Source organism: Orycteropus afer, unplaced genomic scaffold, assembly GCF_000298275.1.
Source record: "Orycteropus afer afer isolate SDZICR_OR568_19922 unplaced genomic scaffold, OryAfe1.0 scaffold00120, whole genome shotgun sequence".
NCBI lineage: Eukaryota > Metazoa > Chordata > Mammalia > Tubulidentata > Orycteropodidae > Orycteropus > Orycteropus afer.
Window position 1 is genome coordinate 8039811 of NW_006921707.1, and position 20515 is coordinate 8060325.

The window sequence follows — 20515 nt, forward strand, 5'->3', positions numbered from 1 at the left end:
GGAGAGCAGGAGAAAGGGGTAAAACCCAGGAAGCCAAAGAGAAGAGCAATCAGCCAAAGGGATTAGGTGAGGAGGGGAAACTCAGGGATGCCCAAAGAAGCAGGCCAGAAGAGCAAGAGAAAGAGGATTAAAAGACAGGAAGGTTTACCTTGTAGGCATATGGATATTATTCTATCACTGACAGCACTGTACTTCAGGATAGATCTCAAAACATTCTTTATGATGACGAATGCCACACCATTAGTCTTCAATTTGTCATTCCCGGCACAATAGATCATATGATTATGTGATTCAACATGGCTAAAACCTGCCCATTTCAGCTCACTAATGCCCAAGATATCAATCTTTATGCGTTCCATTTCATTTTTAACAACTTCCAATTTTCCTAGAGTCTTACTTTGTACATTCCATGTTCTGATTATCAATGGATGTTTACAGCTGTTTCTTTTTATACTGAGTTGGGCCACTTCAGCAAATGGAGGTCCTGCAAGCTGTACTTTATCCATATCATTAAGGTGGGTTCTACTCTGATGAGGCAGCTCTTTCCCAGTCATATTTTGAGTGCCTTCCAACCTGAAGGGCTCAACTTCCAGCATTGTATTGGACAATGGTCCAGGGCTATTCATAAAATTTTCCAGTAATACATCAGACAGTGTTTCACTAATATTCATAAGGTTTTCACTGGCCAATTCTTTCAGAAATGTATGGCCTCTGCCTTCTTCCAAGTCTATCTAAGTCTGGAAGCTCCACCAAAACCAGTCCACCATGGGCACCCCCCTGCTGGCACAGCCTCCAGCCTCACAGCAACATTGAAGTATGACAAACCGACAGACAAGTTCATCTCCCTTAGCTGTTACAACCGCTCTGTTCCCTTCCTGGGTTACCCCCTACCTGTTCCTGCCAGCCCTGTCTGCCACTGCTGCCTGCCACCTGGGGCTCTTCTCAGCCCACCTTACCTGTTCTGGCTGCCGGCCCTGTTTGCCCTTGCTCCCTGGTGCCTGCACCCTCCACAGCTACTAGAAAACTACTTTGTGGCAGAAAATCAAAACATATTTTTGATTGGTCAGCTGAATTAAGGTAAGAAGTGGAGAAGGAAAAAAATCAGGACAACTAGAAATTTACATCTTATTAGAATGAAAGAACGCAGTAAAAATTCTAAGGAAGTCCTTGTTATGAATTGAACTGTGTCTCCCAAAAATATGTGTTGTAAATTCTAACCTCTATGTCTGTGGTTTGGAGCTCTGGTAGCATAGTGCCTAAGGCACTTGACTGCTAACCAGAAGGCTGGCGGTTCAAATCCACCAGCCACTCCTCGGAAGGAAGATGGGGCAATCTACTTTCATAGTGATGCTGCCTCAGAAACCCAAGGAGGGGTCGCTATGAGTCGGATCCGACTCAACGGCACATAACAACAACAACAACAACATGTCTGTGGTTATAATTCCATTTGGGAATGGCCTTTCCTTTTTATGTTAATAAAGTAGTATTAGTGTATGGTATATCTTGAGTCAATCTCTTCTGAGATACAAAAGCGATTAAACAAGCAAGCTAGGAAGCAAAGATAGGGGAAGATAGATGCCAAGTCACATGAAGATTTGCCCAGGAGCAGAAGCTCAAAGAGACAAGGACCTTTCCCAAGAGCCTACAGTAAAAAAAAGCCTTTTCCTAGAGCTGGCATCCTAAATTCAGACTTGTTGCCAACTAAAGTGGAGAAAATGAATTTGTCAAAGCTACCCACTTGTGGTATCTCTATTATAACAGCACTAGATAACTAAAACACTCCTAGAACAAATTTCACCTAATTCTGGGCCTTATCAAAGGACTGGGCCTGATATAACAGATAGTATAATATGTCAGGACAAAGCCCAAACTATACCTAACAAGTTCATCCTGTACCAAGTGACAGGGTATCTTGTTTCATTATTCACATAATTGCCCTAACTTTTCTGCAATTAGCCATGCTATTTTAAAGCATCAGGGGCCTGGTTTAGGAAACCAGGAGAGTGGATGTATATAATTTTCAAACCATATACAAAAATTGGCTTCCAGCAAAATCATATTTTACAGATATTACTCTGTCAAACAATTGTGGCAACATATAGAAAATAATACTTGCCCATGTGAACTAATGACCTAGCAAAATGGTACTGAATCTAAAATAAGTAGCAGCATTGGGTGATTATGACATTTGTACATTTTAAACAATAGGGTAGATTCTAAGGAAGCTACACCATTAAAAGCTTTAATACTACGTGACGTTATAAATCCATATAATAGTATATAGAATTAACACTGTTTCAAGTACATAAAATATTAAGTGACATAGGAGCATTTTAAACACAGGTCCCTGATATTTTTCCTAGACTTTCATTTATACTCCACTAACTTTATTCTCAATTTTTTGTAAATCACTACAATACATGTTTCTTTATGAGTTATGTATCAAAAACATAACATTCTAATGCATTTTCATGAATTTAACAAAGTTTTAAGGTATAAACAAAACTATTCAATTCACAGAATATGTATTTTCTTTCTCATTCTTTCAAATCAAGTCTTTGTCACATTACCTATTCAAAAAACAATAATAAAAACACTAAAATATAATTGGCCTTGTAATTATATTTGGTTCTACATTATGAAAGTTGAATTACTTTCAAATTTGTTTCCATAAACTTTATAGTTCATATCTCCAAAAATATTACATTTTCTTACAAATTACTCACTAGTTATTTCTACCTTTGAAGTTTTTTTTAACATAGATTTCTCACAAGTATCCAAGACTGAAGCTTCACTGACAATGAAATGTACAAAATAAATGACATGTCAACAAGTAAATTAGCATTCCCTTTCTGACCAGCTGGGTCATGTTTCCTTTTCAAAATCTTGGTCCCATGATACAAAATAATAATAATCTAAAAGACCTCATTAAATGATCAATATATTGATATAACCTCTATAAAGAGAAACGTAGTATTTTAATTGATTCCTTGAATCCATTAAATGGAATATTAAACTCAAGTCTCCAAATTATATTGTAAGAGAACATTTGCTTTAGTTATTAACTAATTTTCTTCAGGATATTGATGATGGCACATGACAAAATTCAAGAAATTTTATATTTAAGCAAATAGTAAAACAAGACCAGTTTTCACTAAAGGTTTCATACTCACATCACAAGAAGTTAAAATAAGTTAAATCATGTTTACTTACCAAAAAGCTTCCAAAGGCTGAATTAAATATTGCAGCTGCCTACAGAGAAAACAAATAGGGGAAAAAAAAACTTACTGAAAATAATAAGACTAGGAAAAGCAAATTGGCATTCTTCCTTCCCCCACTATACAAAACCTCAAAACATTGACTCCAAAAAACAAAGTTAGTCACTGCTTACAAAAATTGCCAGTGGCCTGTAGTTTACTAAGATAGATGAGCTACAACTTAGGAATTCATAAATAATGGGTCTCAAAAGCAAGTAGAAAAGGCTTGTCATGAGATCTCTGAACCTATATGACAGTACCAAAAGAATCACCACCAATAGTAAATCAAAACCTTATTGTTATTGATTTTGTTACTAGACTCAAAACAATCGGGTTGATTTATTCATCAAAAAAAGTCATATTCCTGGGAGAGGGAAAAACAAAATTATAAGGCAAACATTAACTACTACCTATCAGTGAACATAAGTTCTACAAGCTACAACCACAATGTGAGATCTGTTGTTCCCATACATTGCACATTAGAAATATGAACAATGTTATTAAGACCATGGAAGTTATTTGCTACACTGATAATTCTAAAGTAGAAACAAGCAAGCAAAACTTCAATTTGGTATTCATAATTCAAAGAAGCAATATTTGCCTGTGCTTACCTAAATATCCAGGGGATACACAGTAGATGGAGGATAGCTCTCAACTTTAAATCATTCACTATGTTCTGTAGAGCTACACCTGAATCTTAAAAGCTTCACACATTACCCCAAAAGGATAAAAACTTATATAAAATCCAATGTAATGAAAGAGATGGATAAAATAATAACAAAAGGCAAAAGGAGGGGTAGAGAAAACTTATTTACATGTCCTGTAGATCCAGAGCAGAATTAAATTAATCATCATGGACATTAACAGCCACATTGTAGTAAGAAGAAGATGTCAGTTTAGTAAGTTTGAATAAAGTCCAAAGCCAGGCTAAGAGCTGTAGCTGAAAATGCCTTCTGCTCCAGAAGAGGATGCAATGAGAGTGAATGGGTAATGAGATCCTTGGCTCCAGAGAGCTTAGCTCTCCTATTCAAGTTCATAATTAATTCAAAGCTTTGATAATTTCATTAGATTTCTCCTTTGCTGGCCCTATCAATAAAAGATGGCACTGGACCACAGCTCCTCTGTGGCATAAACACAGGCACAGGCACAGACCAGGGAAACCTTTGCTTTCTGACAGGGACAATGGCATATGGTGTTCCGTGTTGTGCAGGGAGCAGTGGGAAAAAAAAAAAAAAAGAAAGAAAGATTCAGCTAAATAAAACATTACAGATGGCAATTGTAAATGATAGCACCATATTTAACATATCTTCCTTGAATTCTGTTATGGAACATTCTAGGAAAAAGCCTTATGTATGGAGTGAAAATAAGTAAAAAGGTATAAATAGATGAATTTTGGTAACACAAGAGGGACCATTGCCTTCCTTCCTACAAAAATGCATTTTTACTGCTAGACACAATTCGGGGCTTAAAAAGGATTATCTATATTCTTAGTAAAGAAATGAAGTCTTCCCCTTTTAGTTCCTCTTTCAAGTTTCTTTCTTTCCAGAGCCTTCCACCAACTTAACACTAAATAACTAGCAGTTTTACCTGGCATTTAAATAAATACAGAACGATTTGAAGTGAAAAGACTCAGAAGCCAAAGTAAAAGAAAAGCCAACTATTAATCATCAGATCAAATCACCATACTCCCATTCTCACCGTTTCTCTTTTTAACCTGAACACAAGCAATATACTTTAGGTGGATTGGCTGTGTTCCTTCATCTCATAACAATGTTCATGACAGTGATGGGCTACCTTAGGTAGCCAAAGATGCTTCAGGCCAACAGTATCAGCACGGCACTTACTCTTCGTTGTTTTTCTGGCAGTGGTGATAGATTTGAACTCATTCACGTACACTGTAACTAGGCCTTCCCTTGCAATGAGCTCTGGCAATATTTTTGAAACAGCTGACTAAGGTTCTGGGTATTCTGCAGAACCCTGTGAAATCTGAAACTGAACCAAAGACCTTGGATGCAATAGAATCAAGCACAGATAACTGAGCTAACAGTTGGCTCAAGTCAAAAGCTGTTTTCCAGAGTTTCAAAGAGTAATGATGAATATTTGAAGTATTTAAGGGATCTTATAAAAGATACGCATGTCTTCTGACTTAAGGAGGAATTCCTAGCTCCTTACATGATATACTATGTCTGCCATGAACAGATCTGTATCCTTCTTACTCTCGGCCTCAAATTTATATTCTTGTAACACTAAGCTACTTGTGATTCCCCCAACTCATCATATGGTTTCTGTTTCTTTGCTCCCTGGCTTGGAATGCCTTGTTCTCTTCTTCCACCAAGATTACTCTCACTCATCCTTAGTGACTAGGCTCACACATTGTCCTTCCAAGTTTTTGATCACACTCCCCAACACACACCTTGGCAAATGTATATGTGCACACTTACAGGGGACTGAGTACCCCACACCTGCTCCCAGAACATCCTGAACATACCACTGCCATAGCACTTGTCACACTGTATTGAAATGACCTATTTACATGCCTGCCTGTTCCATTATATTCTAAGGTTTTCTAAGGTAAGAACACATGAAACTCATTCTAAGCACCTACAATTCAGCTAACTGATTAAGTAGGATTCCCAATGATGTCCAAAGTCTGTCTCTCCTATGAAGCTATTTTATGTGTTTGGGAGAATACAGAGGCTGGATCTGACAATTGTCACCACATCAAACATTAATAATGACAAGAGATTTAGACTTCATTAGTTCCTTGCCTTACCCAATATAAGAATTTTTGGCAACACCTTGCTTTATCTCCATTACAATTTCTGTTATGATATTGTTCATCAATGTTTAACATAAATAATGTTTTAGAATTTATCACTGCAATATAGCAATAGAGGTATTTAAATGTAAAATCTGTAATTACTAAGGAATACTCTGCAGCCATTAAAAAGAAAATAATCTGCATATACTGATATTAAAGTACACGAAGATATTATAAGCAAAAAAGCAAGTTTCAAAACAGTATGTATGGTCCCTATTGTGTAAATGCGTAAACATGTACATACACCTCACTAGCAAGCATTATTATTATTTTTTTTCTAAACTGCACCACAAATATTCCTAACTATGGTTAACTTTGTTCAAAGAGATTAGGTAGAGGTCAGTTTGTTTTGTTGGTTGGTTGGTTTTTATTTTGTTCTGTCTGCACTATTTGGCTTTCTTTTTTCTTTTCTTTCTTTTTTTTTTTTTCAATTGTTGCTTTATTATACTTCAACAAGGGTTATATGGCCAAGGAGCCATTTTCTGAACCCCTTTGTATTAAAAATATAATAAGTATTATATTTAAAATAAAATTAAGATTCCTAATGCTGTTCAGCATGTTGCTGATATCTCTTGCTGGTTGTCTCACAAGCTGGAGGGTGGGCACCCTTTGGAGCACATCAAAGGTACGTGGGGGTGCAAGAAACCATAGGATGAAACAGTACATCCTCCTGGGGCATTTATATCATGTGAATGTTTGGTTTTTGAAACACACACAAAATAATAGTGTTACTTTTATATTAAAACAAACACAGCTTTATAGCTTATACACAGAATACAAACTTCATGTGTTGAGATCAAACATGAGCCACCAAAGACAACTTGTTCTGAAGGTAGGACCCATTGGATTATGACATCACACTTTCTTGGGATATGAGTGTCTTGTTCCCTACTGGGAGGAAAAGTCTGGTGATCACTTCTGAAAACCAGATAACGAAAACCCTATGGATCACAATGTTCCAGTACTGTTATGTATGGAGTCCTCATGAGTCAGTGGCCAATTCGATAGCAGCTAACAATAACCACCACCTTTTGGTAGCTATATCTGGGCCAGTCTGCAGATTTTTTAAATACAGCACTTATAAAAAGACACAAAAACTATAACAGGGATCACTTCCACATGCAGGATGTAGAAGACTGGAAATTCTAGGGACATTGATAAAATTCCTAGAAGTAGAGGGGTGTTTTGATTTTTCCCTTCCATTCAGGGAGAAATATATCAGATAGTGTTTCATTGCTATTCATAAGGTATCCAGTGGTTACTTTTTTTAAAAAAAGTGGATGGCCCCTTCCTTATTCCCAGTCTGTCTCTGTCTGGAAGCTTCACTGAAACCTGTCCACCACGAGTGACCATGCTGGTATTTTAAATACTGGGGCATAGCCTCCAGCTTCACAGCAACATACAAGCCACCACAAGGTGACAAACAGACAGACAAGGGTGTACATAGGGTTCTATATTTTCACCACACTTATTCAATCTCTATGGCAAGCAAACAATCAAAGAAGCTGGACTATATGAAGAAGAACGCGGCATCAGGATTGGACGAAGAACTATTGACAACCTGTGAGATGCACATGATACAACCTTGCTTGCTGAAAATGAAGATAACCTGAAGCACTTACTGATGTAGATGAAAGACTACAGTCTTCAACATGGGTTACACCTCAACATAAAGAAAACAAAAATCCTCACAACTGCACCAATAAGCAACATCACAATAAATGAAGAAAAGAATAATAATAATACACAATAAATGAAGTTGTCATGGATTTCATTTTACATGGATCCACAAGCAAGACCAATGGAAGCAACAGTCAAGAAATCAGGCATCACAGATCAAAGCAATGAGATACCATCTTGCTCCAGCACTAACAGCAAAGTTCAACAAGACAGAAAATAACAAATGTTGGCGAGGATATGGAGAGATTGGGACTCTCATGCACTGCTGGTGGAACCGTAAAATGGTACAACCATTCTGGAAAGCAGTATAGCGATTCCTTCAAAAGTTGCATTTACAAATATCATTTGAGCCAGCCATTCCATAACTAGAAGTGAGAACGATGACAAGAACAGACATATGTACACCCATGTTCATCGCAGCACTATTTACAATAGCCAAAAGATGGAAATAACCTAGGTATCCATCAGCTGAGGAATGGATAACCAAACTTTGGTACATACACACAATGGAATACTATGCAACCCTAAAGAATAACCTAGAATGTGCAAAATACCACATAACATGTATGAACTTGGAGGACATCGTGCTGAGTAAAATAAGTCAATCACAGAAGGGCAAATATTGTATTAGTCCATTATTGTAAAAGTCAATGAAGGGTTTATCTATGGAAGGAAATTTTCTTAGCTGGTTACCAGGGGTGGGAGGGGAGGGAGGGAACACTGATAGATAGGTACAGATAAGTATTGATTTGGATGAAGAGAAGGGCAATGCACCATATGTGAGTGATCAACATGGTGGCACTGAGGAAGAGGAAAACATAGAAAGGTACATGGGAGGTACAGACAACAAGGATGAACCCTTTTGCACACATAGTACTGCGTTGTCTGTGAAGGCAAACATGGGTACATGGGTGGATAGTTGGGTGGACAGGCTGAACGATTAGGTGTGTCTATGAAATGGGGAGTGTATCCAAGAACATATATAGGGTTGGCAGACAATGGCAGACAAGTTTATGTGAATGATCAGAATTCCCAGGTGTATAGTAGAGCTGACAAGGGGCAAGGTTGTGGTCACTGCTTGGTCACAGCCAGCTACCCAGAGGGACCGAGTGGTTGAACATGTGGGCTTGGGACCATAGTCGCAGGGGACATCAAGCTCAATTGCCATAACATACTATACAAAACATTGTTCCACCTCCTACTTTGGTGAGTAGTGACTGGGATCTTAAAAGCTAGCAAGCTGCCATCTAGATGCAATGATGGGTCTCTCCTCATCCAGGGCAAAGAAGAATGAAGAAAACCAAAATTCATGGAAACAATTAGTCCTAGCGACTGGTACACCATGTGATCCTCAGCCTATATGACTATGAGACCAGAAGAACTAGATGGTGCCTGGCTACCACTGTCAACCACTGGGAGGGGAATCTATGTAGGAGATCCTGGATAGAGAGGGAAAACAATGTGGAACAAAACTCAAAATCATTTGGGAAAAAAAAAGGCGGGACCAGGTTTGCTGGTCTGATAGAGCCTGGTGGAACCACTAAGACTATGGCCCCTGGCTGCCCTGCAGGTCTGGAATTGAACCCATACTTGTGGCTTCCAGCCAAGCTTTTAAGTAGTTAAACATTTACCAAGCTTTTAAGGAGTTAAACATTTACCTGAGGTAAGTACACTCCTTAGAGAGAACAATCATGGGAGAAATAAGGGCTGTTTATGCACAGGGAGACAGCTCAGGGGGCAGGGGTGCAGGAAGGGATGGACATAGGGAAGAGATGACTGTCGGAAGGAAGTGGGAGGGGAGCTGCATTGCGGTGAATTGTGGTCAATGTTGTGAGGCAGTGTATGTGAACTGCTGTATGGAAAGTGAATTTGTTCTGTACATTTTCATCCAAATCACAATAAATAAATAAATAAATAAGGTCTCATATTGCACTTGGCAAATCTGCTGCAAAAGACTTCTATAAAGTGTTGAGGAGCAATGATGTCACTTTGAAGACTAAGATGCACTTAACCCAAGCTACTATTTTTTCAGTTGCCTCATATGGATGAGAAAGCTGGACAATGAATAAGGAAGACTGAAAAAGAGTTGATGTCTTTGGATTGTGGTGTTGGCAGAGAATACTGAAAATGCCATGGGCCAGTAGAATGAATAAATCTGTCCCAGAAAAAGTGCAGAATAGTCAGACTTCATCTTACTTACTTTGGTCATGTTGTCAGGAGGGACCATTCCCTGGAGAAGGATATCATGTTTGGTAAAGTAGAGGGTCAGCAAAAAGGGGGAAGACCCTCAATGAGGTGGATTGATACAGTGGCTGTGATGATGGGCTCAAGCATAGCAAGGATTCTGAGAATGGAGCAGGACTGGGTGTTGTTTCATTCTGTTGTACACAGTGTCACTGTGAGTCACAGCTGATGCGATGGCAACTAACAACAACAACAGGGAGAAAGTGGATCTTCCCACTACACCTTCCAAGTTGAAGATGGTAGTGATGTCTACAAATGAACTAACAATGGAGACAGAGGAAACTACAAGGAAGCAAGAATGTTGAATGTTTATTGAGGTAAACTATCCAGGGAGCAGACAGAGCATACTGTAAGAAGTTTTGGAAACATTATCATGCATTCCCTAAAACTGGGGGAGGAAAGAAGGTGTGAGAGTGAACTAGATGTAGGTACTTGCTTTCTGACTAGAAAAGACAAAACCAGAAAGCTACCTAGAACAGATGACAATGGTAGGAGGCAAGGAGAGAGGGTAAACAACTGGACAAAGTATAACTCAGTTCTGATATAAGGGAAGGTTCCGTCAATTCCTTGTAGGTCAAATAGATGCCTTGAAGAATTTCAGTCAGACTTGATTTCTTTTCAGAGACCACACCCAAGACACCAGGAAGAGACTCTAGCAATAGAGGCTGACGGTATATGATTAGGGGCAGGGGCTAAAAGTGTATTCTTAAGAACCCTCTCTCCTAACACATCCTTCAAAAAGAGATAATATATAGATATCAGCTATGACAGAGGGTGTTGATGGCCAAAGTACAATAGCACCAATTTTGACTCTTACTGAGCTCTCTAATGAACCTGACTTCCCCCTACTCCTGACTCTGAAGAGGCCAGAAGAAGGAATGGTGAGAAGTTTAAAAAAAAAAAAAAGAAACCAGTGAAACAGACCCTAACTCCTTCCCTACTTGTCTTGCTCATTCATATTTTTATCACACATATATGTATTCATTCAAGGAAAAAAAACTATAATTTTCCACATTTTAAAAACATAGGTTAGGCCAACATTGTGGAGAAAAAAGAAAATTTGAAGTTTCAAGCTAGACTGACCAGGGTTATCTGATAACTAAAAAAAAAAACTCACTGGCGTCGAGTCGGTTCCAACTCAAGTGACACCCGTTCCGGGGCAGTATCTCTATGGAAGTAGATTGCCCAATCTTCCTTCTGAGGAGTGGCTGGTGGGTTTGAACCGCCAGCCTTCTGGTTAGCAGTCAAATGCCTTAGGCGTTACACCACCAGAGCTCCTAAAAGTTAATCCCAGTTACTAACTATGTGACAATTTTTATAATCAAAAGTGGCCCAAATGCAATAGATCTGCCAGAGACGCTGTCAAAGGGCAAGTGGGAAAAAGGAATATGTGAGAAGGTATGTTATCCCTAAAATCCTTGAGTTCATGCTACTCAATAAAGAGGTTATAATAACAGCACAACACTTACGACACTTACATACTGAGCTAAAACAAAACCAAGTACCAGGCATAAAGAAGTCAGTCAAAGCCAGTTAGTGCTGCAGTGTCCTGGATGACACTGATTCATGCATAAAGCAGAGCAGAATGCTGGCAGGACTTCTTCCATTCACCGTACAAGAGAAACTACAAAACCCTACATATAAATTCAAGGAAGCAACACAAGGCCTGCATCGAGGATAGGTGTGGGCACTGAATTACACTACCCATATGATTTAAGAACAGCAATATAAACAACAAGTTTTTAAAGGAAAACAAAGATAAGGAAACTCTAAAAATAAACAAGACAAGAATAAGACAAAACAAAACAGGTTAAGGACCAGTAGAACTGAAGTCCTGGAAAAAGCAAATGCAAAACCTCTCTGGGACCACTTCAACAACCCAGAACAAAGTAGATTCCTAGATAAAACAACTCCTCTGAATAGTAGCTCATAATAAAAACTCACAAAACATGTGAGAAAGCCAACAGCAAAAGAGAGACAGTATATAAACCATATAGATTCAGCAACCCTAAGCACCCCTAGGTCTGTGGGTAATACAAATCTGAAATAGACTATAAAATAAGTATGCATTAAAGTATGAAAGAGATAAAAAACATAATGTAAAAGGATTCCCCTATATGTATACCAGCCACTTCTCGGAAGGAAAGATGGGGCAATCTACTTCCACAAAGATATTGCCTCAGAAACCCAAGGAGGGTCGCTATGAGTCAGGGCCAATTCAATGGCAGTGAGTTTGGTTTTGGTTTGGATATGTGTATATGTATATGACAAGACTACCATTGCAAATCTGTTAGGAAAGGAAGAATAATTGTCTTTTTCATTAAATATTAATACATATATATATATATTATATGGGAGCTCTAGTAATGTAGTGCCTAAGGCACTTGACTGCTAACCAGAAGGCTGGCAGTTCAAACCCACCAGCCACTTCTCGGAAGGAAGATGGGGCAATCTACTTCCGTAGTGATACTGCCTGGGAAACCCAAGGAGAGGTCGCTATGAGTCGGGGCCAACTTGATGGCACATAACAACAACATATATATATATATGTGTGTGTGTATATATATATATATATACACACACACACTCACACACACACACTAGATAGATTAAAGACCTAAATGTGAAAGGCAAAACTTTAAAACTTTTAGAAGAAAATATAAGAGAATATTTTTATACCTTCAGAAAAGGAAACAATTTTTCAAAAATGACACAAAAAGTACAAATGAAAAAGGAAAGCTACGGGTTACCATGCAATAAAATTCTGGCCAATGAGATATAAACTGATATATGCTAGATGGAAGGGTGATGGCTTGGTTAGTTTCTGGCACTACTCCTTTCTCTCTTCTTCCTGCCTAGAGTGGTGAAAGCTACCTTGCAGCCATAAGAGAAAGGCCAATAGAATTGCACAGACAGCTGCTCTAATGTCACCGAGCCACTGAACAAATGCCAGCAGCCCTTACCTCCAGGCATCCTGGTATATGCTTGTTTAAGCTGCTTGTAGTATGATATTCTATTACTGAAAGCCTAACTGATAGAATCATGTTCCTAAACAAGAAACAAAACAATAAAGGAGAAATCAAGCAGGTTGGATAAACCAGAAGTGCTTCCTCTAAGTTACAAATTCTGTTCAGCATAATCTCTGTTCCCATTGCACATGGAACAACACGTCATTGAGAAATAAGGAAAAGAAATTTGACATCAGTCACAATTGCTGGGGATTAAAGCTGAACTGGCTAACTCTAGAGAAATTCCTCAACTATGTGAATTTATATCAATCCAATCTCTCATTCACAGGAAGGAGACTGGCCTTATTACTTATTTCCTTCCTAAGCCTAGGTTCAGTTTGAAAAAACTTAAGGACTCAAAGCATCAAAGAGTAAAGTCCAATCACTGGTCTTCAATTACTATGGAAAACCAAAATATTTTCTTTTTTTTGTAAGAGATTTTGTCCAGCGCCATTAAAGGCAGTTACAAAAAAAAAAAACAAAAAACAGAATTAAGAAAAATTCATTCTCTGTTGCTTTAAACAAACCATAGCTCTGTCAGCCAATTATCACTGGCTTTCTAATAAGTACTTCAAAAGGGCATTTTAATACTGACAACTTAAATACTACTACTTTTACTGGATAGATCTTATAACAACTACAATTTAAGCTATATATTTCTATATTATATTTAAATACTATTGAGCCAAAGCTCAATAATATTTTATATTTATAAAAAAATTAAATACATAGGGGATACAAGACATGAATTAAGATGTGAGTTTAGGTATCATGTTCAACATTAAAGGAGCACTCTTAATTTAATTCCATTATTTGTGTCATTGGATTTTTGTAAGCAGCAAGGGCTAAAAAATACAATATTGTTTAAAATCATTACTAAGTTTTTCTTCTCAACAAATCTAAATGAAGACTACAAGTACAAATGTACTGCTACAAGGCATTCTCCAATTTGAAGAAATTCATTTTAGAACATCTGTTATTAAAATTTGCCTTCTTAATGGCCACTTTAATTCTTTGCCTTAAAAATATTACAGGCACTGTTAGAAGTTTAACATGTATCAGTATATCTGTCATTTAAGAGTAAATATTTGACATCAGCTGCTTTCCCAACAGTAAGCTATATGCATTTCTTCCCCATTTCTACAGATCCATTTCTTGATAAGAGTGGAAGAATTATTTAATATCCTTAATCTTGAGGTGAATGTGGGGGCAGGGGGGCTGCTGCTATCCTTGATGGTAACTATTCATCTCAATTCAGGCCAGAAAAAAATATATTCAAGTTACTGTTTGTAGGTGCTAAATTGAATCAGGTGTCCTGTCCTCTTAAGAAAATTAAGTTGCTTTTGTGCAAGAGTGTTTTAATGAGAACAGAGCCCGCCGACAGTGATAAATGGGAATGACACCAGAGAGAGCATGTAAGCAGGACAATATGTGCATGTTACAGTCTTACAGCCTATTTTTCACTGACTATTCTGAATGACTTCGCTGTTTCTTAAGGGGCCTATTAATCTCAAATTTAGTTATTACACAACGTTTATTTGAACATATATTCTGAGGATGATGACAGTTAATAAAGGAAATCTTTCACAAGCTGTATTTTTACATATTGTTCCAAATACAGCTCCCAGTCATTTGATGGTATTGATGGAATAACCTACACTGTGCTCAGGCTTTTTTAAAAAGGCACATATATTCAGATTCCTTTCTAAGCACATGGGGACTCTTAAATAACCGTTAAAATGCATACAAAAAATGCGAGTGCAAAATGGTAAAAGTAAAAGGACATTTTAACTGTTCAACAAAAATCGTTTAATGTGCAAACTGACCCTTCTAAGACAAACCAGACACCTTTTAACACTTTTAAAGCCTTGGTACATAATATGCAATAGTTCTTGCATATCAATCTACATTTCCACAATATGTAGGGGGAGGGGGAAGCAAAATCAATTTTCCTGAGGTGCAAAAAGAATCCAGTAACATAGCTGCTTTGATTTTCTCCTTGGTATACTTTTGTAACAAAAGACTATGTACTTAAAATAGTGGTGATTCTGTATTTCTTATATTTGGTAGCCTGCTTAAAAACTTGCAAGAATTGTTTTTAACAGTTTCTTATAAACATTTATCAGCTCAAATAACTGCATCAATTTAGAACACAGTCCTGCTTCAGGAGAAATACAGGTTATTTTCAGTATTACTAGTTCATAATAACAAAGCCTAATGATATTGGTAGGCAACATTTATAATAGTTCAAAATTTTAAAATCTGCCTTCAAATTGCATCTCCCTGTGGTCGCAGTCTTCAAAGATGTTGAATTACAATGAAATCAGAATTTTTAAGTGGGAAGGGCCCTTTGATACTATGGCAATCCCTTTATAAGTGAAGAAACAGAAGAACTCCAGAGGTGAAGGATCTTTCCCAAGGTCATGTTAACTTATGGCAAAGACAGAACAGAACTCATCTCTAGACATTCCCTGAGCCCCCTCTGTCATACACTTGCATTGCTTATTTTATATACTGTTTGTTTTTGCTTTTAGTTGTATTTGGGTGAAAGTTTACAGAGCAAATTGGTTTTCCATTCAACAAGCATGCACACATTCTGTTTTGTGGCATTCACTGCAATCCCCGCAATGTAACAGCACTCTTCCCACTTCTTCCCTGTGTTTACCATTCCCCTTCCTCCTTCTTTCCTATCCCTTCCTGCCTTCTTAGCTTTACTTGAGTAAATGCTGCCCTTTTGATTGAGTATGGTTGAACGTTCTTATGATTGCACACTTTCCTGGTATCATTGTTCACCTTATAGGCCTGTCTATCGTTTGGCTGTAAATTAAACCACAGGGGTTGAGTTCAGTTCTCAGCTTGAAAGGTGTCTAAGGGCCATACTATTTTCAACATACATTTTAACATACATACTGTTTTTTATCATATATACATTGTTGTTGTTGTTATGTGCCGTCGAGTCAAACCCGACTCATAGCGACCCCTCCTTGGGTTTCCGAGGCAGTATCACTACGGAAGTAGGACTGCCCAACCTTCCTTCCGAGGAGTGGCTGGTGGGTTTGAACCGCCAGCCCTCTGGTTAGCAGGCAAGTGTCTTAGCCACTATGCTACCAGAGCTCCCATCATATATACATACTATTTTAAAAACAGTATGTACATAAAACATACATATAATGGGCATATGCAGAAACACTGATAGTGGTTACGTTGGGGTAATAGGATTATGTTTCCCCCCCCTTTGTATTTTTCCTTAGTTTTCATACTGATTGTATATTTATTGGAAAAACACACACACAAACACACATAACAAATGTTATATGTTAAGTAAAGCTAAAATTTTAGAGGATCCCTCTTTAATTTTTAGATAAATTTGAATAATGATATGAATACATTAAGTGTTCAATAAATGCCTGTCTAAAAATTAAATGAAATTGAGGATAATATCAAGAAAAAAACTGCATAAAGATTCAGTTCTTAAACAGAAGATACATACTACCTATTTATTAATAGCTGCTTAAGCATTGTTAAAAAATAAAAAGATTAAGTGGAATGAAATTTAACTTAAAATGTTATACACTATTTGACATTACATGTTTTTAAAATGTCAGTGTCTCAATATTCCTAAAGTTTAATTGTTCTTAAACATTAGCATTTTTGTCTCCTGCCAAAAAGGAAATAAAACAAGTGCTCCTGTAATTATTCATTCATTCAACACAAATAAATTAAGCAATTTATTTAGCTAGCACTGAGGTTACAAAACTAAATACCACAGAGTGCCTACTAACAGTCTAGGGCTAGAAGACAGACATACGAACAGCTACAGTACAAGATCAATGGTATCAAGAGTTATATAGAAGGATAGAAATTAACTACTAAAATTTCCTTTGAAATGGGCTTTTTCATAATCTCCTAGTGATACAGATCAATTAATGGTTCTATTTAATGCCAACACAGGGACTAAGCTCTTAGCACACCAACAGAGGAATTGGCCAAGAATTCCCCAAACACTGTGTTTAGAAAGGCATCCACAAAACCTAAGTGACAACCTATGTCAAAGCATCCAATGTTTCTTACAATTTTAGACTACAGCTACCAAACTGTTATTTCTGCTCTTTTCCATCCATTAGGTCTGAAAATCTCAGAGCTTCTTAAGAGGGCAATGGATCAATCCCTCAGCAATAACTCTCTCATCAGCTTTTCATTAGCAATAAAATAGCTTTCCTGCTATCTTCTGGGAAATAAATAACTTACCATAGATTCACAGAACTGCAATGGACTTCAGCAGATCATCTAATCAAGGCACTTTTCCTCAAATAGGAATACATTGAAATCATTAATAAATGGTGCCTACCTATCCTATTCTTCATGTCTTCTGGATCAAATACTACATAATCTCTTTTAGAATCCTAGATTTAAAATCCATATTTCAAATCACAGTTTTCAGTAGTAAGTCCTCCCTCTTTTATATTAACTTTTCATTAGAGATCATTTTTTCATGTGAGGTCCCCTGAGAGGATTAAAAAGAGCTGTATTATTGATATTACAAATAGTGTGCTGGTAAGTGTTTAACAAATGGCTCATGGGATGAGGGAAAAAACACAAGTTGGTATTATTTGCTGATTTCATGGTGTATATACTTATATACTCCTACCATAGCCAATTTCAAACTACACATGATATTACTGAACAGCAAGATGTGAAGAGATATTATACTTCCAAAGACAGAAGAAATTTTAAAAAGAGCAAATAAAACACAAAATAAACACAAGGAAGGAAATAATAAAGGTATGAACAGAAACAAATGAAATAAAAACTAGAAAAATAATAGAGAAGAAAAATGAAACTCAAACCTAGTTCAGTTCCTTGAAATAAAGATTAATAAAATTCATAAACCTCTAAATAGAGGTTGGCAAACGTTTTCTGCAAAAGGACACATAGTAAGTATTTTAGGTTTTGTGACCTAATATGGTCTTGAATTCGCCTCAACTCTTTTTTTTTTTTTTTTCAAGTTTTAATGTATACAGAGATATAAGGTTATCAGTGAACCAGTATAAGGACCTCATAGAGTCTTTGTGCAGCCAGCTCCACCATATATCGGAGGGAGTCATCATCTTCTCTTCCTTGTTTACAGTCTATAGTCCATGTAGCCAAGTGTGGCTATGTTCTAATAAAACTTTATCTGAGGATATTAAAATTTGATTGTCACATAATTTTTATGTGTCATGATTTTTTTTCTCCTTTTCATTTTTTCCAACAAAAAAAATATTAAAAAACGTTCTTAACTCACAGATCATATAAAAACATCCAGCAAGCCTAACTGGGCCTGTGGGCCACAGTTTGCCCATCCCTGCTGTTAAAGAAAAAGCAAAACTACCAATATCAGGAATTATAGAGAAGACATTTTAGATCCTTCAGATATTTAAAGGATAATGTGAGAATACAGTGAACAGCATTCTACCCTAAAATTCAACAACTTACATGAAATGTACAAAGTCCTTGAAAGACATAAACTACTAAAGCTCTCTCAAGAAAAAATAGATCGCCTTAATAGTCAACTATATATTAAAGACACCAGATATGTGGTTAAACCTTTACAAAGAATCTGCAGGATGATACAGCTCTGCTAGTGAATTCTACCAAACATCTGCAAACATTCACCCAGAAAATGCAAGAGGAGGGAAAATTTGCCAAATCATTTTATGAGACCATCATTACCCAGTCACCAAAATATCGTAAGAAAACTGCAGAACAATAGTCTTCATGAACACAGACAGACAAAAAAAATTTGAGCTGATTCAGCAAGATTCATTCCAAGAAGGCAAAATTGATTTCAGATTTGAAAATCAATCAAGGCAATTCACCTTATCAGTAGATTTAAAATGAATAAACATATGGTACAGAAAAATATATGATAAAATTCAGCATACATCCATAATAAAAATTCTCAGAAAACTAGAATTGATTGAACTTCTTTCACCTGGTGAAAGATATCCTTTCAATAATGATCAGCTAACATCACACTTAATGGTGAATGACTGAATGTTTTTCCCCTAACATCAGGAACAAGGTAAGGATGCTCATTCTTACTGCTACCTGTGTTCAATGTTGGCCTGAAAGTCCTAGACAAGGAATTATGCAAGAAAAAGAAATAAACCTGTTTTTATAAACAAATGCCATTGAGTAAAAAATCTCCCTAAATCTAAAAAATCTAAAACCGATAAGGAATAATAAGTGAGTTTAGCAAAGCTGCAGAAAACAAGGTGTGTGTATATATTTCTGTATACTAGCAAATAATTGAGCAAATAATTTGACAAGCTGGACTGTATGAAGACTGCAGCATCAGGATTGGATGAAGACTCATTAACAACCTTCAATATGTAGATGACACAACTTTGTTTGCTGAAAGTGAAGAAGACTTGAAGCATTTACTGATGAAGATCAAAGACTACATCCATCACTATGGGTTACACCTCAACATAAAGAAAACAAAAATCCTCAAAACAGGGCCAATAAGCAACATCACAATAAATGGAGAAAAAGATTAAAGTTTTCAAGAATTTCATTTTACTTGGATCTATTATTAACACTCAGTAACAAGCAGTAGTCAGGAAATCAAACAATATATTGCATTGGTCAAATGTGCTGCAAAAGACCTCTTTAAACTGTGAAAGAGCCAAGATATCACTTCGAAGACTAAGGTGCATGTGGTGGTTAAGTTTGTGTGTCAACTTGGCTGGGCCTGGTTAAGTGGCTGGGCAGCTGGATGTAGTATTCCCCTTGATGAGACTGGTTATCAACTCTATGGTAGAATCTACTGTGAGCAGCTAGAGTAGCTGCCTTACGGATGTGGTCTGCTTCCTGTATATAAGGAGAAGCCTTGGGGAACAGTCTCCAGCTTATGGCATGGTTGGACCCTGCATGTAGCTGAGCCATCGTTCAGCAGCCTGCCACGCTCTGCCGACATTGGGACTTACAATGGACTTGAATTAACGGCCTGCCATGTGGGTTGGTAACATCAAGACTACGCCATTTTATTTGTTGACCTTGGGCTTGTTAGCCTCAGCAGCTAGTAGCTGCCTGAGTGAAGAGATGCCTCTAGCTTCAGTGGGCCAGGAACAAGAGGCAGAGCTGAAGCCCAAGTCTGAGGGGCTTTCATACAGCCATTAGAGCCTAGAACTTTGAACTTGGACTTCTAGCCTCCTGAATTGTAAGAGAATAAACTCCTGTTTGATAAAACCATCCCATTTGTAGTACATTCTTGTCAGAGCAGCACTAGGTAACCAGAACAGTGTGCCTGACCCAAACCATGGTATTTTCAATAGCTTCATATGCATGTGAGAGCTGGATGATGAATAAAGAAGACCAAAAAGAATTGATGCATTTGAATTATGGTGTTGGTGAAGAATACTGAATGTACCATGGGCTGCTAGAAGAATAAACACATCTGTCTTGGAGGAAGTACAGCAGGAATGCTCCTTAGAAGTGAAAATGGCCAGACTTTGTCTCTC

At 37.3% G+C, this 20515-nt stretch overlaps 1 protein-coding gene across 1 annotated transcript in view; it reads right to left on the minus strand.

Annotated features, from left to right (window-relative positions):
* Nucleotides 1–20515, minus strand: part of SLC10A7 (solute carrier family 10 member 7) — a 427489-nt gene that overhangs the window by 281582 nt on the left and 125392 nt on the right. The window contains exon 5 of the mRNA XM_007944113.1: nt 3214–3252. Within this exon, the coding sequence (XP_007942304.1) occupies nt 3214–3252 (39 nt within the window). The remainder of the gene's footprint in view (nt 1–3213; nt 3253–20515) is intronic.